This window comes from Felis catus, chromosome D4, assembly GCF_018350175.1.
Source record: "Felis catus isolate Fca126 chromosome D4, F.catus_Fca126_mat1.0, whole genome shotgun sequence".
NCBI lineage: Eukaryota > Metazoa > Chordata > Mammalia > Carnivora > Felidae > Felis > Felis catus.
Window position 1 is genome coordinate 14,496,808 of NC_058380.1, and position 23,644 is coordinate 14,520,451.

A 23,644-nucleotide genomic window follows, 5' to 3' on the forward strand; every position below is an offset into this window, starting at 1 on the left:
TACGTGAAGAGCATCAATAAAATGGCGATTCCCATCTACTAAGCATTTAGTCTGTACGGGAGTGGAGGCAGAGGCTGTTAAATCTATGAACTTACTTCTTTCCACCTCTCTTCAAGTTCAGTGCTGTTTTCCATATTATGCAGATGAAGGGACTGAAGCTTAGGAAGGTTGAGCAGCAGCTAAGATCATACGACAAGGATGTGGCAGATAAGGGAGTCAAACTGAATTCTGTCTGATTACAGGATTGTATCTTGACCACTTTGTTACTCTGTGCTTGTTCATCTCTGAAAACCCTTCTTTGGGACCTAATTTCTATTTCATCATAGACAAACTTCCTGAAAGACTTGTATTCACTCTCCATCTCCACTTCTCACTCCTCAACCCACTGCAGCTCATCGTGTGCCTAACAACACTGACACCATTCCAGCCAACGTTGTCCATTAACTTCTTGTTTCTAGAGCCCAGGAATCTTCTGAGTCACCTCCAGAACTTGCAGCAGCTTTTGACTCCATTGGCAGCTGTCTCCTTGCAACATTCTCTTCTATGGACTTTCATAAAACATCCATTTGGTGAGTTTTTCTCCCATTTAATCCATCTTTGGGGTTGTGAGTTTCTTCTTTTTTCTCTGTCCCTTATGTGTTGAAATTCCTCCAGTCTGTCTTCTTTTTATTACAAATACAAATACTTTCATCACGAATACTATCTTGGGGATTTCGTCCACTCCCATGGCTTTATGTCTAAGTGCTGATAAAGCTCACATTTCTATCTGGAGCCCAGGTCTCTATCCTGACCTTCAGACCTGAATATCTGCTGTCTATTCACATCTGACTTAACATGTCCCACAGGTCCAGAAGGAGGGTAGTGATATATTGAGAGCATCCTATCTAGACTCAGATCCCTAGACTTGAATCCTGGTACCACCGCCTAGAACCATGTACCTCTGGGTTTTCATCTCTCTGGGCCTCCATTTCCTTACCTGTACTTACTGACCACACACAAAAACACACACATGCATAGTTTTTCTCTTTTTAAGTGAAATTACACAAATAAAGATATATAGAATTAAGGATACTATTATACTATTGCATGTTATTTTTCATAAGTATTATGCAAGCCACCTGTCACCTCATCAAATGAGAAAATGATGTTATGTTCTTTATTTTAATATTCCAATATTGTATTTGTTATGGAGCAAAAACTATAAAGGGGAGAGAGAGAGAAAGAGAGAGAGGGAGAGAGAGAGAGAGGGAGAGAAATAAAACAGAGGAAGGGAGAGAGGAAAAATGATTGAAACTTGAAAAACAGAAAAGAAAACTTGAATTTTCACAAAATTTTATACATACTACTATTTATTTTTTTATTTTTTTCCTTTTCTTTTCTTTTCTTTTCTTTCTTTCTTTCTTTCTTTCTTTCTTTCTTTCTTTCTTTCTTTCTTTCAATATATGAAGTTTATTGTCAAATTGGTTTCCATACAACACCCAGTGCTCATCCCAAAAGGTGCCCTCCTCAATACCCATCACCCACCCTCCCCTCCCTCCCACCCCCCATCAACCCTCAGTTTGTTCTCAGTTTTTCAGAGTCTCTTATGCTTTTACTATTTATTAATGGTATCACTCAGAGTAATTAGTATAAATTATTCACTAAGAAGGACTAGTTGCTTTAGGAAGATTAGTACTCAGTAAACAATAATTGAGTAGTGTTTCTCAAATCTGATGATCATCAGAATCACTGCAGAAAATTTAAAATGTATGTATGTGGATTTCTCCCCAGACTTACTGAAACAGAATCTCTGAGGATGGAAGCCAGGAATATGTATATGTTAAAGTGGTCAACTGATTCTGGTAATGAGCCTTTTTTGGAAACCACTGACGAGCAGGGTTTTAGTCATTTGATATACCAATGTACTAAAACCAATATAATAAAATAGTCATGACCTTTTTTAGAACAAATGAAAACTATTTTCAGTGCTATCTGATATTTTATGTTTCAATCCTGGATAATTTGAGACAGAGGACTCAAAGCACTCATCATTAATGATTACATCTATCAATCTCCTTTGCAGGGAGGTGTGACCATGTGACTAAGTTCTGCCACTTGGGTGAGAATGGAAATGAGGTGTGCAGATTAGGGACTTGCCTTTTGAGCAGTGTTGTTTTTTTTTTTTTTTTATGTTTGTTTATTTTTGAGAGAGAGAGAAAGACAGAGTGTGAGTAGGGGAGGGGCAGAGAGAGAGGGAGACACAGAATCTGAAGGAGGCTCCAGGATCTGAGCTGTCAGTATAGAGCCCTACTCGGGTGCTGGAACCCACCAGATCATGACCTGAGCCAAAGTTTGATGCTCAGTGGACTGAGCCACCCAGGCGCCCCTCAAGCAGTGGTTTCTAATGGTTTTTGTTCCGTACATTCTTGGTGGCCTACTAGAAGTCTAAGGACTCTTTCTTAAAATAATATTTTTATATGTATAGGATAACATATTTAGAGTTGCAAAGGAGACCAATTATATGGCATACTGTTATCAGAATAGTAAAAGAAAATCAGTGATACAGTGATATAGATGTTTATCAACACATTCAACAACATGATTCAGCAGCAGGTTATGGCAGAATTATGAACGTTAGAGTTGCTCAGGGTGAAGGTGGGAGAGATATTTCAAGGTAGGGTAATGTCTTGGATTCAGAGCACATAGGTTTATCTGGCTTCTAAGAATGAATGGACTCTATTCTCATGTTTCCTAGACCCTAGAAACTTCTAATTATGTCCCTGTCCTACTTCAACAGTTACATAAAGGAAAATTCTATATATAAGTTTATAATTTAATATAAATATTTAACTTATTTTTCAACCTTGGTACCTAGTTTGTTTATCCATTAATCAGTCCGTCCATCCATCCATCCATCTATCCATCCATCCATCCATCCATCCATCCATCCATCTATTCATCTATCCATCCTTCCATCCATCTGCCAAACAAACATTTTTGAGCATCTGCTATACTCTGGTCACTATGCTGGGGTGTCTAATAAATGTTGGTGACTCACAAACTTGCCAGATGTTGAGTAATGGTTATGCCCGTAGTGACAGGCAAATGTCATCTCACCTTCGAAGCTGACCACATCTGCTTGCCCAGTTAGAACAAGACAAGAATTGGGTGTACAAGGAACTGAAAAGAGATATTGCAGAACTGGTTAGTTTTTCTATCCCTATTTCAAGTTTATCCTAACTATCTGAGCTTTTCTGAGAGTATTTGTCTCTCTTTGAGCAAACTGTCAGTCTGCAATACTCAGATCCGTTCAAGGAGAGCATACAAAGTCAATCCTAGGAAATTGACAAGAAGAAAATTCCCTGTGACCCTAATGATTCAAACTGGCCATCTGCATGGTTCAAAATGAGGAAATCCGTAGCATTCCGAATGTCCATTCTTTATAGTTGACTTAGCCTGGTCTTTTTAAAACTGCATGACACTTGTTATAGTTAATGGCACTGCTTCACTTAGAGTGGAATATAATTATATCCTTAAACAAAAAACAGCATTTGAACCAAATTGAATCAAAACTAATTTTTAAGTTTAAATTAATTGATGGGAAAAGAAATCTCTTCTAAAATGAAAAACAGAAAACAGATATGAAAGAAAGTCTTTCCTGGGAGAACCTACCAGAGACCTGTAGATTGACTTATTCTTTTCTTCCAGGCTAGGGCTTGGAAATTTGGACATTCTCTCAGGTTATCTGCCTACATTTTCATTGTGGAGATCGAGTGAAATGACGTATGAGACTGTGCCTTGTACGCTGTACTGTTCTATGCCAAAATAAGAAACTCATCATGACCTACAAAGTCATTTCCTCCAAAAGAGGTTAGATGGTTTTCCCCATTCAATTGTTATGTACCTGTTTATCTTCTGCTTTTGGCTTGTTTGCTCTTTTTCTTATCTTTGTGTGACTATAAGCCATTTATTAGAGAGGACTTTGAATTCTAGCTCAATTCCATCAACTATTTTGTTTGGTGTTTCATTTGAGCCATATACTTCCAGATTTTCCTGTTTAGTGGTTTACTGGATTTTTTTAAAGTTTATTTATTTTTGAGAGAGAGAAAGAGAGAGAGTGCAACTGGGTGAGGGGCAGAGAGAGGGAAAAAGAGGGTTCAAAAGAGGCTCTGTGCTGACAGCAGTGAGCCTGATGTGAGGCTCGAACCCACAAACCGTGAGATCATGACCTGAGCTGAATTTGGCTGCTCAACCAACTGAGCCACCCAGGCACCCCATGGTTTACTGGATTTTTGTCATTAGTTATCCAGATCCCCACAGAAAAGGGACTTATGATAAATGGAAAATCAATTCATATCAGGAGATGAATGTAATTGGCATGGAAAGGGAAAGGTACAATAAACAAGGGTTTATGACTACTTCTCTACCTGCCTGTTACCACCGTATTATTTTTGAAGTATTTACAAAGCTATCTCTATAACTAAGTGAATGTCAAATGTCAAATATATTCATTCACCATTTTATGTTCTCTTAAATAAGGGCTTCAAACACTGGAGTGGTGGTGTGGTAGGGTGGAAGTGTGTTTAGATGACTTTCTTACCATTCTTCTGGAAAAATCTGCTTTCCATGGGCAATCTCTTTTCTGACTGTAGTCGTAATAGTGCAAATAATATAAAAACTATTACTGTCATTTTTGAGTACTTGCCATGTACTAGGCATTTTATATCCATTTTCTCATAACAGTGGAAGATTGATACACACACACACACACACACACACACACACACACGACGTTGATGTGATTACAGTGGATTGGTTATTTGCGTTAGCATTTTGACAACCTTCCGTAGGAGTTCTTTACCAGCTCAAAACCCTCATAGGATTCCTGTGAGACAGTCTGGCAGCCAGCATCTTTATTTAGGCAGGGCTTGAGCCTGATTCAGTTTTTTGCCTAGCACCTAACTTATTTTTAGAATGCAATACATGGTAAAAATAAATAAATAAATAAAATAGTGAACAACAATACAACCAAAGCAATACAGTTTCACTCCTCAGATTGGGTGAGATCTCATTGGAGTTTCTTTTAGGGTGTCTGATGTATGTCCTTGCCTGGCGGTGAGAGATGAAATAAAATTACACCAATTTAGCTTTGTTTTGATTAAGAAATTAGTCAAGCTTTTGAAAGAATAGGCCAGCAGCCTCTCTCCCTGAGAAAGCCAGAGAATAAGCCAGGCAGGGTCGGAGTCTCCACTGGCTGCTTCGTTCCTGGCATTTTGGCCACGGCGTACTGAGTGTATTTTCCTCACTTGACCTCCAGACCTTTGGGTATTCTCCAGCTGTGTCCACGGTCCTCAGACAGTGTTGACCAACACCCCCTTGTTTTTAGACCAAGTTAGGACTTAGTAGCACATAGGATGAGGTTAGGGAATCACTGAGGAAAATGTACTGGTGGAACACACTCAGGGCTCATGGCATCCACTGTAGTATATTTTTCACATCTCATATTCTGGACTTCAATCTTACAGCTCCAATCACTGCTAGAGTCCCAGAACTTTCCAGATACAGGGAGACAGATTAATGCTCACTTAGCTCACAACAGACTCCATGTAAAACCTAAAATGCTAGAGTTACACAGTGACAATGAGAAATGTTAACTGCTGAAAAGAATCCCTGCTCAGTGGAATCTATATGAGAGGCTAAGTGTTCATCAGAGGGTTACTTGGTTACATGAAGGCAGGGCAGGAGAGCTAGCAGAATGAGCTGACCATTAAAAAGTCCCCCCCCCCCCCCCGCCAAAAAAAAAGTCCCAGGTTATATCTGCCTGGGAGGACTTTTGCTACCAAGATGGGAAAAGGCAAATTCCTGAGCCAGAGCATTTCCTCCCTCTGGAAATTTCCTGCCTTGGAGATCACTTGTGCCTGGTGGAAAACATTGGATGACACTAGAAATATTTCCCCTGGTCTCTGACACCTTCCCCAGTGCACTTCACTGAACAGGCACTAAGAGAAAGATAGTTAAACACCAATCCCTACAGCACATACACGTAGAATACTCTACATTCACATTAGGAACCCATCATTTTTCTGAAATAAAATGTCAAGTAATTTTCTTTTATTCATCTAGTGAGAGAATAAAGGTGACATGTTAAAGTAAGCCAAAATAAATGGAGGAAGTGGGTGGGTTCAGTGCCATTTAATGGCTTTTTATATAGGTAAGAGCTGTTTTAAAAAACAGATACTCCCAGGAGGTTTAAATCTACCTAATATTCATAGCTTGGTGCACTTGAATGAGTAATTTTTTGGTGAGGTCTAACGCTTGATTTATAGAAAATGATGATTAAGAACTTTACATAGGAAGAAGCTGAGGCCTACAGCTCTGAACACAAGTAATTGGGTAGAGGCCAAGGGCAAAGTGCACACTTGCTTTCTCAACCCTTGTCCAAGGCTTTTTAAACAATTAAGTACAGCTTATTTTTCTCCCATTACCCAAATAAGGGTAAGCGAATTCTGGCTTGAGAGAGAGGCAGAATGGAAAGGAGTGCTTGTTTGAGAATGAGCCATGAGTGGACTTAAGAGGAATCCCAATGGAGGGTCGTAAGGTGCAGGGAGGACCATGATGAACATCTCCATTTCTGCAATTCTTCTATAATTGGTTGGCAGCTCTCATGCCAGGCTTTAAAAAAATTTTTTTTTAATATTTATTTATTTTTGAGAGAGAGAGAGAGCGCGCATGCACGAGTGGGGGAGGGGCAGAGAGAGAGAGACACACACACACACACAGAATCCAAAGCAGGCTCCAGCCTCTGAGCTGTCAGCACAGAGCCCAACAAGGGACTCAAACTCATGAACCATGATATCATGACCTGAGCTGAAGTAGGATGCTTAACCAACTGAGCCACCCAGGTGTTCCTCTCATGCCAGGCTTTTTTGTAGATTTTGCTCTACTACTTAAATGACATCAGCTTTTTGCTTATTTGCTATTTCTTAAATTAATTAATTAATTAAGTTGTTTTTTTTTTTTTTAAAGCACAATACCTCCACATCAAGTACATGAGGGGAAAAACAGAGCTAAGAGAAGATAATGATACTAAGACCTGGAGATTTTGGTTAATGGATAACTTATAAGAATGAGACAATCTCATTTTGTTTCGTTCTACATTTATTGAGCACCTGTGCTGAGATAAGCATGGGGCCCAACCCAGAGGACACAACATGAAAAGCACATGGTCTCTGCCTTCAAGAAGCCACAGTCCAATAGAGGAGACCTTCTCTGAAGCAATTATAGTGTTGTACATTCTACCCATTGATCCAAAGAAATAGAATATACTTCTGTTGAGAGTGGTCAAGGGAGGCTGAAAATGGCCTCCACACATTGAGTCTGAACTCCTTATTATGGCATTCTTGAGCTTCCATTTATTCCCTAATTCATCACCTTTATCGAGCATCTCTATTATGTGCTAGTTGCTAGAGATAAAAGACAAGTTAGAGGAGGTATTTGCTCTGGAGGAACTCACAGTATACAGTGCAGTTATTCTCAATCCTGGCTGCAGTTTAGAATCATGGGAGAGCTTTTAAAACTCTCTCCCACTGTCTCTGCCCCTCCCCCTGCTCACATGCATACACGCACTCTGTCTCTCAAAAATAAATAAACTTAAAAAAATATATATACACATATTTTTTTTGGGGGGGGGGAGTGTGTGTGTGTGTGTGTGTGTGTGTGTGTATCTCCAAGCTCTAATTCCAAATGTACAGCTGGCCTAGAAAGTCACTGGTGTAATGAGACAGACATATGTGAGCAGATGATTTCGTATGGTTTTATATGATGGAAGGTCCTAAAGGGTTATAGGAATAACAAAGCAGGCATTCAATTCAGCCTCAGGTCCTTGAAGGCTTTACTGTGGAAATGATTCTTGCTTGAGTTGAGTTGTGAAGGGTCAGTAGAATTTAATTAGTCAAAGGACGTGGGGCAATGTTCCAGGCAGTTTAAAAAGCACCTTAGTGTTAAAAAGAAACCATGGGCCCAAAATGGAACCACTTATGTTAAGCACTACCAAGACTTAATACCTAACCTAAGTGCAGTCAACCTCTTCCATGAGTGGACTTTTAAGCCATTCAGCTGGAGTTTTCCTGATCAGTTTTAGAGAGGTAACCTGCCTGATAAGACTCTCTAGGAAGTGACCTTGCCTGAAACAATCTTTTCCTTTACCAGTAACTTCCTTGTCCCACCTAGTTTCTGCCTTTAAAATTCTTCCCTTTGTACAACTCCTTTTTGTGCAAATCCTTTAACCCTTTTTTGTTAGAAGGTGTGCTGCCCGATTCATAAATTGTTGAGTAAAGTCAATTAGATGTTTAAATTTACTCGGTTGAATTTTTGTTCTTTAATATGGGTAAACACCCCGAGGTTCTCCAGTGTTTTCATCTGCCATCCTCGCCTCTCATCCCCACTCATAACCAGGGTCCTAATGTTGTAACCCCGTCCCACCACACCCCTGCCTCACGAGCTCTGTGCTGTGGTTTTGCTACCTACTTACCATTCCTAACCACGCACTGCAATTTCCCTTCGCTGCAGTGTGCTTTGTCTATTACTCTAAAACAACCTTACTCGCTCTTCAAGGCCTCGCTCTAGTGGTACCCGCTAAACCAGGGGTCAGAACGCTATGGTCTGTGAGCCAAATCCAGCCCCCCCCCACCCCGTTTTTGTGGATAAAGTTTTATTGGAACATAGCCACATCCATTTGTTCAAATATCACCTGTGGCTGCTTTTGTGTTACGATAGCAGAATCAAGTAGTTTTTCAAAGATAGTATGGCCTGCAAAACTTTGTCTTTGAGATAATAGCTATTTAACCTTTCTGTGCTTCAGTTTCCTTATGAGTAACATGGCAGTAATTATAAAAGCTGCGGCATGTTTTTATAGTGATTAGATCAGGCGCTGTGTATTTGGTGTATTCTGTGATGTGCCACCCTGATCCCTCTTCAGAATGAGGATTGATTCTCCCGGTGGTCAAAAGATAGCACTTAGCTGGTAGCCTCCTACTGTGTTGAAAGAAAACTGCGCCTCATGTCATGACTTTTCTGGGACAAACTTCATCTAATGACTTACTATTCCAGGAGGTATAAAGATCTGGTCCTTTAACCTCTGACTTGAACCTGAGGAGCCATCTCAACGCAAGAACTTCATGGGAAGTCAGCCTATTCCTATGCCTAAGCCTGCTTTCTTCCACAGGTGTTGATCCCAAGAGCATTCATCAAGCTCCTTCTCAGGATCTGCATCCAGGGATCCCAACCCGTGACAGTAGGTACAAAGACTGGTCCACAAGCACAGCACTGAGATGGGATTTTGGAGCTGACCACCATCTCCTGGCTGCCAGTGAGGATGCTGTCCCTGGTAGGTGGACATAAGAGGGAAACAGTAATCATAAGGACAGTGAATTACCTGGCTGTTAAGCTTTACAGACGCCCTGGCGAAGGGTAGCAAAAAGCTGAGATAAATCAGCAGTTAAATGCTGAGTGAGAAGGCCAGAGGGCCTCCCTAGAAACACACCATGAGGCTCTCATCTCTTAAAATGGGAAGGGCTCAAAAAGAGGACCAAGGACAGGATTTAATTGTAAGAGTAGTTGAGGCAGGTCTGCTATGCTAAGATTGGGCAGTTGGGCCCCTGACACAAGGGATAGGTACATCTGTGTCGACGTCCCTCTAAGGATTTTATATCTCCAGATTACCCTGAGTCCTCTGCACAAATGGTCCACTCCTCTGCTCTGTTAAGGGCTAGACACACACACACACACACACACACACACTGTGCGCATGCACACACACACACACACACACACACACACACACACACACTGAATTTAGTACAGAGACCTCTTCTCTGCAAGATGCTATGCACTTTATTCAGGACATCTCTTGTATACCCTCCTGACCACCAAATCAGTTACGGGGGTTAAGTCACAGAATAGCTCTGCCAAGGACCTGCTGGGACTACTGAGGGAGGAGATGAACTATCTTCCTTGAGTCCAATTTCAACACGAGCCACTGGGACAGTATGCCTGGGACTGGATTCTGAGGGTGCCTGACAAAGGTGAGTGGAAGATAAATTTGGATACAACAGAATTTACCAACATGAGAGCATTCTCCCATGATACAGGTTGTAATAATACCTTCCAAGGATCTGAGAGAGGGTGTGAGCATGTTGCAGGATGGCTCCTACAAGCAGGGAAGAAGCAATGACCCATATTAAGTGAGGTAGGAATGATGGAATTGCCATGACAGTGTTACACAATGAAGAAAGGAAAGAAGGCATTTGGCACCCCTTCTTCCTTGCGATTTGATAGTAAATGACATGTGCAGCAATCTCAGTCTATTTTTATTATTGCTACATCGCTCTGGAGGTCTCCAAATCAATCAAGACAATGCAAATTAGTGCCAGGAATAATACTCCAAGAATGTCCAACAGGGACCCAGCAGTGCAGACACACCAAGAGACTTTCGGGCCATTGATGGTTCTGCTGGACCCAAGTAGTTAGAGCTCCTGGAGTGCCCTCCCCTCCCACCACCTCATCCCCAACCAGAACAATATCCCTGTACTTGACCTCATGGTCCAGATTTGTGGCTCTGACTTATGAGAGCCCATTATGCAGGGCAGTCCCTGGATATTTGCATCTGTGAGATGGGACCTTTATAATTTCCAAGGACAAAGTGGAGCAAGAGGAACAAAAGGAGACAGCTCTCTGTACCTTGTGTGATAATTTCAGGAGAACTATTCTCTGATAACAAGAAGTAATTTTTGCTTAGGAAGCAATCTCTGAGCTTTCATTTTTCTGGCCTCAATCTATATTACCTATTGATTTGCAGGCTCCAGCATATCAGCTATTTTACGTGAATTCTGTTCTATTTTAAAAATCAGCAATATAGTTTGGATACTGGTTGGGCATCACTTGTGTATATGAGCATTGTATCTGGGAATGCAGAGCTGAGAATGCTTGCTTTTAGATTAGCCAAGTGACCTCAACCCACATAGAAATTATTCCCTGGTCATTTATTCTTAAACTCTATGGCCTTCTATCATTCTGATTTCCCATAGGTATGATAGACATTGATTTTGGTTACAATTTAAGGAGAATTAGGAAAGCTCCCTCATTTCTTCTTATACTTGCTGACTTCCTAGAAATATTCTTCCAAACAATGCTATAAATACCACTCCAATCAATCTATCAATCAATCACTGCCATAGTTGTTGAATGGAGCCCAAAATAGTCCCTCTATATTAATGCAGTGCCACCTTAGTGCAAGGTCCAAGATGTAAGGCTAGGGAGCCTGCTGTGAGGACTGAAACCAATCTCCAATACCATCGTACAGGAATCTGAACTATCACAGGAGTGTGTTACCAGGTTTTGTTGGCCATTTAACAATCTGGTCCTTCGGGTCACACACCGAACTCTTCTCTATGTTTCTCATTTATTACATAGGAACCTATCAGATTCTCTCTTTACTCCTTGTCAAGAGTGGATACCATTGCTATAACAGGGAGCAGGAAGACCATGAAAAAGAAAACAAGTGGAGAGGAAAGGGAATGGCCTCCACAAATAGGGATTCACACCAGTTGTGGGCTGAAACAGTTTGCTAAAATAAAAGACCAATAGGGTGATAGAAAGAGCCTTGAACTAATTGCCAAACTCTGAGGAACTTAGAGAACCAGTGTTGTGATTTTGGACATGGCATTTAATGTTTGTTTATCTCCATGCATCCAAAAACTGCAAAGTAGTGTGAAACTGAATTAAGGAAGCCTCATCTAAAATGGAGTTGGGAGGTGGGCAGAGAGAGCTCTCGCACCCTACCATGCCTGGAAGCCCTTTGCCAACCCCACCAGGAAAAGACACACCTTGTACGTTCTCAACAGGAAGAAGTCTACACTTGGCAACCCCAGCTGGAGGAACAAAGATTTCTCCTCCCCCTGCAGCAGCCCAGCCAACGAGAGACTGTCACAACTCAGCCAATAAAAAGTCACTATTATTCCAGGTCCCAGTTTACTCCAATGGACCTTTTGTTTGTAACAGCCCCATCCCACTTTCCTCCATAAAAAAGCTTTCCTCTCCTTTGTCCTCCAGACTCACCCATGGTTTTGTCGCACCCTGCATGCCTGAGTTGTTATTCTCTGTTATTCCAGAAAAAACTCATTAAAGTAACTGACAGTTTTATTTTTGAGGTTAACAGCACTATGCTTGCCCTGCCTACCTCCCTTACTGATTGTGAGACCCCCATTTATGTTCTTGAAGACTCTCAATGAGAAGATGATACTCCAGGAAGGCATTTGACCTTTGTCATGGATTTATAAGCGTGCATAAATTGTGCCTCCAAACCTATTGGGAAAGAAGTTGGGTACAAAAAAGTACATAGAACTGAATTAATATTTGTGAGACGTATCAAGTAGAGGAACTTCTGCTCGACAATTCTGCCCGATAGCAATCCTGACACTGCTCTAACAGAAATGAGGATATCCTAGTCGGCTTACTTACTGGCAAAAGAAGGTGGTCGGTCCAGATGACATCAGTCTATGATTTGCAACAGTTTGGGTTTCTTGCTGGTTACTTCCCTGTTGAGCAACACTTCTCTGGAAACACAAGATTCTACAATTCAGGCAAGACAAGGTCAGCTGAATTCAGAGCTCCTACTCGATGCCTTTTGTTTTCTTCCACATCAACATCCACAATTAACTGTTCATTAGCAAGATTGGCACATTTTTACATCGTCTTTTGAATAAATATATATTTACCCAAGAAAGAATTAAGGTATACTCCTGGACATTATGACTAACGCTTTTTACTATGTGTTTTCAATTTTAATCAACGCAAGTAATCGCATGATCAAATAATAAAAAAAAAATAGCGGTAATATTTGAGCACCTTCTTTATTCCAACTACTATGCTAAGAATTATATGTATACTATTTCACTAAATTTTAATAGTGAAACTGAGAATGTTTGCATCTCTACCTTAAGAAAGTGAAATTTAAGATGAAACCACGTGCACAAGATTGCATCACCATAGTGGCACATCCAGGATTCTGATCCATCTTTGATTCCAAATTCAGGAACTTGATACCTTTGCTCTCCTATCTGCACCTAAGGGCACCTACAGTGAGGAAGGTGTGCTGTGTACTGGGGATGGCAAGATGAATGGAGTAGTATCTGTCCTCATCAAGCCCCATATAATGTTTGGATGAATATTATAAAAGCTATTACTGAGAGGCCCACATGACTGAAATGAATGATTACCATAATAGTTTTTCATAGAAATAAAACGTTTTTATAAATTGAGGGGGAAATATTCCCTTTAGTTTTTTACATTGGGAAATCTAAATCATTCCTTTTTGATGTTTTTAATTTTAATTCCAGTAGAGCTAGCATGTAGTGTTATATTAATTTCAGGTGTACAATATGGTGATTCAGCAATTCGATCCATTACGCAGTGCCCATCGTGATAAGTGTGCTCTTAATTACCTTTACCTATTTTACCCATCCCCCACCCAAACCATCAGTTTGTTCTCTAGGGTTAAGAGTCTGTTTCTGGGTTTGTCTCTCTCTCCCCCCCCCCCCCCTTTGCTCATTTGATTTATTTCTTAAATTCCACATATGACTGAAATCACATGGCATTTGTCTTTTTCTCTGAGTGACTTATTCCACTTAGTATTACATCCATTTTTAAGCAATAAAAGTGATAACAGAATATGTGGTATATCTCAGCTTCAGTAAGGTATCAAGCAATGTTTCATAAAATCTTTGAAGGAGAGTTGTAGAAATATAATGTAAACGGCAGTATAGTATGGAGAATTCAGAATGGATTGTGCCCCCATATTAAAATGTATTGAACTAATGGTCAAGGTCAAGGTGGAGTGGGGTTGTAGGGATAAGCTGCCGGGCTCTGTCATTGCCCTGACCTATTCATCTCTCTTAACAATGCCTTGGATCATTGATTTGTTTAGCACATAACAAATCTGTGAATGGCATAAGATATTGACAAATTACTGATGCATTGTATTAAAACTAAACAAGGTGATCGTCATTAAAGATAATGTAAAGCCTTGGATTTAGGTTCAGGAAGTCAATTACAATTCATACTAATCACAGCCCAGAAAAGATTTTAAAAAATCTTTATTTATTTTTGAGAGAGATAGAGAGACAGAATGTGAGCAAGGGAGGGGCAGAGACAGGGAGACACAGAATCTGAAGCAAGCTCCAGGCTCTGAGCTGTCAGCACAGAGCCCGAAGCGGGGCTCGAACTCACAAACTGTGAGGTCATGACCTGAGCGGAAGTTGGACACTTAACTGACTGAGCCACCCAGGCGCCCCCAGCACAGAAAGGATTTAAATGTATGGTCTACCCCAATAAAAGAATATGGCTCCTAGTAGTGCAGATGTAACCTTAGATTGTATTAATAGAAGTGTTCTGTTCAGATCAAGGAAGATAAGTTTCAGGGTATTCAGCATCAGTTGTACTTTAAAAAAATATTACAACAGTTCCAGCGGTTTTCTTTTAAATGAGGTATTGACCAGGCTGTAAGAGGCAACAGAGACAACATTTGTTGAGGACCTAGTATGTACCAGATTGTCATAGACTCTAAGTCTAAAGTTCTCTTTTGGCCAGCAAAAAGAGCAGATGCAGGATTAAAGCCAGAGATGGCTGATGTCTGGGAAAAGACAAGAGCCCCAAATAAGGGTCCTTGCCCTGTATTTATTCAGATCAGAAGGCTTACAAACATGATGGGCATGTACAAGGAGACAAAGAAACTGCTAACAGTAACTTGGGGACGTGAGTGAAAAAGGGGGTTTTGAAGATATACAGTGTTTGGGGTTTGGGTCAATATAAAACAAAATCCTGGCGCCGGGCAGATGGGCAGATGGTGGTTAATGGCAGACGTGAGGCAGCACCTTTGTCTATCTTAGCTAGCCTAGGGGATGAGACAGGTAGGGGAGTAACCTCAGGGTTGACAAGTCACCTTTTCTTTTGTTAACCATCTCCCCTCTGGGCTGCTTTCCCTGCAGCCCAGTGGTCCATAGTCCAATTCACCAATTTACCTAACCTGGCCCTATCCTCCTGTGAAAGCAGCTTTTCTGCTAAACTGTACGAAATTGGGGGTGCTTCCACCCTGAATATCTAATCTTGTTTATTTCATACACCTGTGTATTGGGCACCTTTGCACCATTCCTACTTTAGGCCTTGGCCTCTCTCTATTCTGGGGGGCTCTGCACCCCCTCTCTGTTTTGGGGTGCCTTTGCACCTCCCTATTCCTGGCACCTTCTCACCTCCCTATTCTTGAGGTGCCTTTGGACACCCTATTCTTGGAGTGCCAATCTGGTTTACCCAAACTCGGGTGTGAGCATTTTATGACTTTGTGTTTCTTTATGCGTTGTTAACCCATTGGTGCAAGCCCAGGGGATTCCTAAGCTTATTCTCCCTGGCTCCCCTTTTTCGTTTTCTTGGTTCTTTTAGCTTCATGTTCGAGGACCGCCATGACGAGCTCCTGGTCCTTCTTTTGCTTTTGGATGGCTTGGAGGGTGATTCTACAAAGACATAAAAAGAGGCACAGTAGGAGGATTCTGCTCCCCAGAGTTATCCAGAATTTGAGATGGGTGCTAGCCGTAAGTGAGAAAGGATTTAGGTCGTGCCACATTTCCCAGGAATCAGCTCATTCGTTTTTAAGCTGATCCTCTGCATATTGTAGCTGTTGGCACGATGTCATATCAAAATCTTCTATATTGTCAGAGAGGTGGGAAGAAAAGACGCTGCGAAGGTGTGTCTGGACACCATCCCAAACTTGGGAGTGGTTATAAGGAATGCTAGTCATGCAGATATGCTGGTAGTTAGGGTCCCAGGGCAGTTTAGAGTGGAGGAACAAGGCCTCTTGTCTCTTTCCAGTAAATTCCACTGCAGCCTCAAGAGCTTCAAGGTGGGCCAAACCTTGTCTACCAATGGAAGTTTGGTTTACAAATTCTTTGGTTGTGTTGGCCATAAATTTATTAAGGACATGGGCTGTCTGGATAGTATGATGCAGGCTGATTCCAGCTACAGTGGCAGAGGCGATAACGCCTACTGCTGCTAGGATGCCCTTGATTAACAGGCCAACAAATCTTTTCCACCTTGCAGCAGAGTGCCAGTGTCAAACAAGCTTGGAAAGTGCACCTAGTCCTGATCGATGCATATAGGGTTCAGAGCTATTAACAGGAACCCAGGTTAAGACGCGCTAAGTACTAATAAAGAGGAGATGTTTAATTGGGTAATGTTATTATTACTTACACAGGACATAAACCAGCCCTGAGAGATAGAGATATGATGATTATTTCCTAGTTGTTGGATCTGTAAGGTGGAGGTAGCAAAGAGAACGTAGGGAGAATGGGTGCAAATAGTGGTCCGTGTAAATTGTCTATTGTGCAGGGAGGCCCCAATTAGGAGGTTAATATGTCGTTTTACGGAAATTTCACCGTGGCTAATAATACGAATGAAGAAGGGAAGACCCAGCTTCCAAATATTAACAAGCCAAGGTCCTTTTACTTTCCCTTTATGTGCAGAAATTATAGGGCCAGATAAGCCTACTAGGCTGGCCAAAGGGTATGGTCTTATTAGAGTATTTGTTTCACCATGTCCTCTAGGACCGCTGTCAATAATAGTCCAATTACCCCAGTGAAGATTATGCTCCGTCTCTCCATAACAGGTTGTCCAGGGAATGATGTTCCAGGGGTGGTCTGAATATTTGAGACTGGAGCAAGCCACAACATTACGAGTGTGAGATATACGTGTTTTTTGAGGTATATCAAAGCTTGTAGCTGAGAAAAAGGTAAGATTGTCTGGCCTTGGAGAGGTTTTGGGCTGTATATGTAAAAGCCAGTTGATTTTTATTTTAAGGCAAGCATATAAGTTGTTGAGTTTAGTAACACACACAGGAGGTGCTGGAGGAAGCCACCATTGAGGTCTTGGCACATAAAGCCAATGCTCTGGTTCCATTTGGAAGGGTGGGTTAAGATTGGCTCCTTCCATGAACTCTGTCATTATTGCTAATAGGAATATCCCAGGCTTGAGTGTGAAGCTATCAAATAGAGGTGGGTTAAGGAGATGAGCCCAATATGAATACTGAGCTTGGCCTGGACAAATGAGGGCAAGGAGTAGAATTAGGCTTACACATATTGAATTTTTGTTAATGGCAGAAACTATAGCCATCCGATGTGAATTAGGGGTATACGCAATATCATTGTGTTGTAAGAGGATGCTGACCTGGTTAGACGGGCATTTAAGGCTTCCCCATATTCTATCAGGGACAAAGACTTGTGTTTGTAGAGTGGCTTCAGGATGAGGAGTCCATGAAGAGGCTTCTTCCATGTTGAAGAGAGGGGCCAGTAGCCGCTCACTCAGAGTCATGGTTCATGGTCTGGCAGTCTTGGTTCACTGTAAGATATTCTGGGGGTCTCCATGTTGCCATGGTAAGGCTTTACCAAAAGTGAGGGAATCCACAGAAATCCGGAATCTGAAAGAACACAAGCATATCCTCGACCCCAGGTGAGAAGTTGAGTGGGTGCAGTCAGTGTGGGCCCCCCTTCACAGGTTTTGCATAGCACCATGGGGTGAGAGGGTTTATCTGACTTGGAAGAATGTAACTTAGCTGCAGTTAGTCCTTGAGTGTTGGGATTTAAAAAGTTAAGAGTAATCCTAGCACCATCAAGAAGGAGCTGAGGTTGCAATGCAGACAACCAGGGGTATCTCCCCCTTTTTGTTTTTTCACATGTTTTTAAGAGTAATATATGCTCATTATACAATTGTTTGGCCTTGTGGATTATAAAGAATGGGTAATTCCAACCAAGGCTTACGTAAAACAATTTAAAAGGGCATGTTGTCCTGTTGTTTTACCTGTTTTGTTAAAATTCCATTTATTTATTTATTTATTTATTACCATTAACAAAAATGTATTTTTTCTGTGGTTGTTGTAGGATGCATTCATTTTATTTTTGCTCATCAGTAACATACATATTGATCATTGGCCGTTGAGGGAGGGAGCTAAAGGGCCAAACTCAAGGTCTATCTATTCCCCCTTTTCAGTAATGTTCGTATAAATATGTTTTAGCCAGGTGGATATCCATTTGAGACATACAATGGGCTAAGTTTAGTAAAATGGCTTCCATGTACCTTAGTAAAAGCCCTTTATATATTATCCATCCCTCATATGGCAGAGGCATCCATTCTTTTGCCAAACAGAACAACACAAACGTGGAGGATTTGGAGGCTGGCACCAAGAGTATTGCCATCATTTTCCCAGCCTCTGGACCAAAGGAGGGAGAATTTTAATCTTAACCCTGTGTACTTTTAAAATCCATTTATTTTAAACTTGGTCCATTTTGACCACACATAAAATTCCTTTTTAAAGATTTTCCTTCACGAACCTTCTACAACTTTTCTTTGCATTTAGATTTTGTCCCAAGCCATTTTTCTCCAAATAAGCAGTCTCGTTTAGGACAAAATTACTTTCTTTTACCTTCAACAAAAATATCTTACCATTTCTTATATTTTTCTTTTATATCTCCTACTTTCCTACATACAGAGTTTCTTTTGTTATTTTATGTTTTAACTACATGTAGTGTTATGCCCAGAATTCGTGATCCCCAAAGACCACTAGGGAGCCGAGTCCAATGCAAAAGCAAAAGAGCTTTTATTCGAGCTAGCTCGAGCTCAATCCCCTACCTGCACCGACACAGCGGTGAGATACCGGGGAGAGAGAGCCAGTTTCAAAAAGGACAAAGGTTTTATTGGGGCCTAGGGGCAGTTGGTGAGGTAATGGCTATGGCCTCAGCCGATTGGCTGGGGAAGGGTCCTCCTGTTAGGCAGGTGGGGGGGGGGGGAGTTACCCAAGGGGAGGAGGTGTGGTCAAGGTGAAGGACACAGAACAAGATGGAGTCGGCTGGCATAGGCCCGCCCTTTCAGTAGCAGAACTTTAACTCTTAGAAATCTTAGTCTCCAGTGAAAAAAGTAGGTAGTAACCAATTGTGAATTGTCTGTTATATTAGAAAAAATTTTTAGGTGGTACACTTATGAATCTATTAAGCATAAAGTATGGATTTAACAGTTCCAAAAATCCTTAGTTGTTTTTGTTTTTGTTTTGAAGCAAGTCAAAAGCACAGACCCATATCTAGTAATTAGTGTTTTAGCTTTTCACCGTGTTAGATATCCAACGAATTTATTTCAATTTATCATGCAAGCAAAACTTTAACATCTTAGGTTACCAAAGACCCTGAAAGCTATCTTAACAATTACTCGAGAAAACTATGAGGCAAACAAAGTTAACCTTTACTTTAAGGCAACCTTTTGTTAACAGATTGGAACAGAGATAACATGAACTTATTTGACCGTTAGTAAACCTTAGTAGAATAAAGTTTTATATTTAATGCTGATAACTTTAAATTTTTTTTTCAACTTTTTTTTTTTTTTTTTTTTTGGGACAGAGAGAGACAGAGCATGAATGGGGGAGGGGCAGAGAGAGAGGGAGACACAGAGTCGGAAACAGGCTCCAGGCTCTGAGCCATCAGCCCAGAGCCTGACGCGGGGCTCGAACTCACGGACCGGGAGATCGTGACCTGGCTGAAGTCGGACGCTTAACCGACTGCGCCACCCAGGCGCCCCAATGCTGATAACTTTAAAGACAGACCCAACAAACTTAAATTAGTTAACGCCAAATATGTTTCATTTATCATTTAAATCCTGGGAAGTTTGTTAAAACCTTAGGAAGTTATTATAAAGCACATCCTAAATGGGATTACAAATCATTACAAATCTTAAAAATTTGTTTAACTAACATGGCAATAAAAGATCCTAAAGGCAAATGTATAGCGTTATATAGTTGTTAGTGAAACTTAGCACCTTTAACATTGAGAAGTTTTAACTAAGCAATTAAAGACCTGATAAAGATGAAACCTAAAACTTTGGCTTTTCGGCAGACAAGAGAGACAAAACCCTTTGTTTACATTGTCTGATCAAAAGCAGAACAGTCCAAGAAAACTTTGCTTTTTGAACAGAGAGAAATGCTTTTAAAAGCAGAATTTTAACCTTATACCAGTGTACATTTAGAATTTTATTCATCTCAACTTTAGTAGAATAAAGTTTTATAATTTAAAAGACATGCCTATCTTAGTAATGTTCTACCTGTGTCCCCTTAAAAATCTACCACTGTTAATTTTTCCCGTGGCACCAGTGAGGAAATTTAAAGTTTAAGGAGTTTCAGTTTGTTGTTGTTGTTTGTTTGTTTGTTTGTTTGTTTTTTGCCTTTTGACTGGGTGGGGAGGAGGAGTGCTGTCTGAGGCTTTGAAGAGTCAGATGTGCAGGCCGCACCCCAGGTGCAGAAGTGGGAGGAGGGGGAGAGAAGGCAGCAGAGGTGAGGTGTCTCCACACCCTAGAGGCCTGGAGGCAGACAGAGGCCCAGAGAGCAGAGAAAAGAGTTCACATTGCCCTAAAGTCTGTCAGCTCAGGTAGATGAGCAGATCCCGATTTTTGTTTTGTTTTGTATTATTTGTTTTGTTTTGTTTTGTTTTGTTTTGGTTTTCCACTAGTGAATTAGGTGGTCCATGTCGAGCCTGAGAAGACAGGGAAGTTCCCCCAAACAATAGGAGTTTCGGCAGCTGCTTGGGAATATTCCTTAAAATCTCTATCCCGAGGTAGACTCTAAGCATCATAGTACTTAATCCAGGGAATGAATGAGGGAGAAGCTCTCACGTATAGTTAGAGTAACCAGAGTGTATAGGAAGAAACAGTGAGAGAGAGAGAGAGTTAGAGTCCCCAATATTAGGGATGCCCTCTGCAAAATCCACCGCACTATTTTATGGTGTTGCTTTGCTGACAATGATTGGAACCTGGGCTCACTGCCTTGGTTGGGAATCCTGCCCTGTGTCAGACAGTTGTTTAAAAGACACCGGAATAGTAGAGGCAAAGTTCTGCATAGCACTAGTCACGCAAACATCATGAAACTCTTGGGCACAGACAGCATACTGGGCTGGGCTCCGAATGATGTTCATAAGAGAGCCCCAGTCCCAGGCACACATAGAATGAGTGCCATGAATATTTTCTAAAATACCGATTGTAAAAGGGCTATGAAGGCCTTATAGCTGAGCTGCTTTTTGTAATTCCTTTACCATTTGGAAGGGCAGGCCTTCATGGACATATTGTCCATTTTGCTTGACAACAGGAAACAGCTGTAATTTACTGGCCTTATGGGCTTTTTATTTTATTCCATTATTTTTTTTTAATATGAAATTTATTGTCAAATTGGTTTCCATACAACACCCAGTGCTCAAGCCAACAGGTGCCCTCCTCAATGCCCATCACCCACTTTCCCCTCCCTCCCACCCCCCATCAACCCTCAGTTTATTCTCTGTTTTTAAGTCTCTTATGGTTTGGCACCCTCCCTCTTTTTTTTTTTCCCCCTTCCCCTCCCCCATGGTCTTCTGTTAAGTTTCTCAGGATCCACATAAGAGTGAAAACATATGGTATCTGTCTTTCTCTGTGTGACTTATTTCACTTAGCATAACACTCTCTAGTTCCATCCACGTTGCTACTAAAGGCCATATTTCATTGTTTCTCATTGCTTATGGGCTTTTTATTTTTTATTTTTTTTTTCAACGTTTATTTTATTTTTTTTTTTATTTTTGGGACAGAGAGAGACAGAGCATGAACGGGTGAGGGGCAGAGAGAGAGGGAGACACACAATCGGAAACAGGCTCCAGGCTCCGAGCCATCAGCCCAGAGCCTGACGCGGGGCTCGAACTCCCGGACCGCGAGATCGTGACCTGGCTGAAGTCGGACGCTTAACCGACTGCGCCACCCAGGCGCCTCAAACCTGCGCGGGGATACCCGCTTATGGGCTTTTTAAACGCACTTTTGTATCGGGGTAAGGACCTTATCAGAGCCTGTTGAGGTTTTCAGAGGCTCGATATCAATATCGTCCCACCCTTTTGGGAGAGGGGGAGTATCTTCTCGTTGTAAAGGAGCCAGAGGCACAATCTGAGTATAGGGGAGTGAGGTTTTTCCTCCTTTTTAGATAACTCTGCATCTTTGTATGCACTGTCCAAGCTCGAGAGGGGAAGGGCAGTGCAGACAATGGACCAGGTGAGGATTACTTTAGGGGGGACATTAGCCCCTTTAGAATACCTGGCCTTCATTATTTTTTCTACTCGTTCTCACACTTCAAGATCATAAGTTCCTTGTTCTGGGAACCAAGGGCAATTTTGTTGGACAGCCAATAATCTAAGGAGAGCCTTATAATTTAGAATAGCCCCTGCTGTCTTTCCTAGGGACTGAAGAATTAGAATATAGCACTTGTGTAGGGAGTCAGGGGCTGGGGAGGGAGCCAGGGAGTTTCCCATGGGAGATCTCTCAAAAAGTTCCGCGGTAGCGAATCCTAATATAATTTCCCTTTATCCCTTACCTCGTCAGGTAGAGACTGTACCCAATGCGTTTTTCTTTCTTTTTTTTTTTCTTGGAGCTCCTTTACTGTTCCGCGGTGTCCTGCAGTCGAGTTGTCGCACCTCCTAGCAACATCGGCTCTCTGCCCACATTGGCCTATAGTCCCCTTCCCTTCAGTCACGTTGGGATCACCATCTGTTGTAGACCCTAAGTCTAAAGTTCTCTTTGGCCAGCAAAAGAGCAGACGCAGGATTAAAGCAAGAGATGACTGGTGTCCAGGAAAAGACAAGAGCCCCAAATAAGGTCCTTGCCCCATATTTATTCAGATCAGAAGGCTTACAAACATGATGGGCATGTACAAGGAGACAAAGAAACTGCTAACAGTAACTTGGGGACGTGAGTGAAAAAGGGGGTTTTGAAGATATACAGTGTTTGGGGTTTGGGTCAACATAAAACAAAATCCTGGCGCTGGGCAGATGGGCAGATGGTGGTTAATGGCAGACGTGAGGCAGCACCTCTGTCTATCTTAGCTAGCCTAGGGGATGAGACAGGTAGGGGAGTAATCTCAGGGTTGACAAGTCACCTTTTCTTTTGTTAACCATCTCCCCTCTGGGCTGCTTTCCCTGCAGCCCAGTGGTCCATAGTCCAATTCACCAATTTACCTAACCTGGCCCTATCCTCCTGTGAAAGCAGCTTTTCTGCTAAACTGTACGAAATTGGGGGTGCTTCCACCCTGAATATCTAATCTTGTTTATTTCATACACCTGTGTATTGGGCACCTTTGCGCCATTCCTATTTTAGGCCTTGGCCTCTCTCTATTCTGGGGAGCTCTGCACCCCCTCTCTGTTTTGGGGTGCCTTTGCACCTCCCTATTCCTGGCACCTTCTCACCTCCCTATTCTTGAGGTGCCTTTGGACACCCCTATTCTTGGAGTGCCAATCTGGTTTACCCAAACTCGGGTGTGAGCATTTTATGACTTTGTATTTTTTTATGCCTTGTTAACCCATTGGTGCAAGCCTGGGGGATTCCTAAGCTTATCCCCCACACCAGATAAGGTGCTAGGTGTCATCCAAACCCACAATATCTCAGTGAAGCCCTTTTAAAGAAAACGGCAGCAAATGAACGTCAGAGAGTTTCATAAGTTGTTTGCAGTAAAGCTGAGATTTGATCTCAGATTGATGTAATTCCAAAGCTCATATCCACACTACTACATCAGGCTCTTAGAGGGCACTAC

The 23,644-nt window shown here is 41.7% G+C and overlaps 1 protein-coding gene across 2 annotated transcripts in view; it reads left to right on the forward strand.

Annotated features, from left to right (window-relative positions):
• Positions 1 to 447: 447 nt before the first annotated feature.
• The window catches only part of GDA (guanine deaminase), a 122,610-nt gene continuing 99,413 nt past the window's right edge, over positions 448 to 23,644 (forward strand). The window contains exons 1-3 of one of the 2 annotated variants that reach the window (XM_045042685.1): positions 463 to 569; positions 3,688 to 3,849; positions 9,203 to 9,364. In XM_045042685.1, the coding sequence (XP_044898620.1) occupies positions 9,353 to 9,364 (12 nt within the window). In that variant the 5' untranslated portion in view covers positions 463 to 569; positions 3,688 to 3,849; positions 9,203 to 9,352. Of the gene's footprint in view, positions 570 to 3,687; positions 3,850 to 9,202; positions 9,365 to 23,644 lie in introns of both variants that reach the window. The other variant, XM_045042684.1, reaches the window with a different exon arrangement.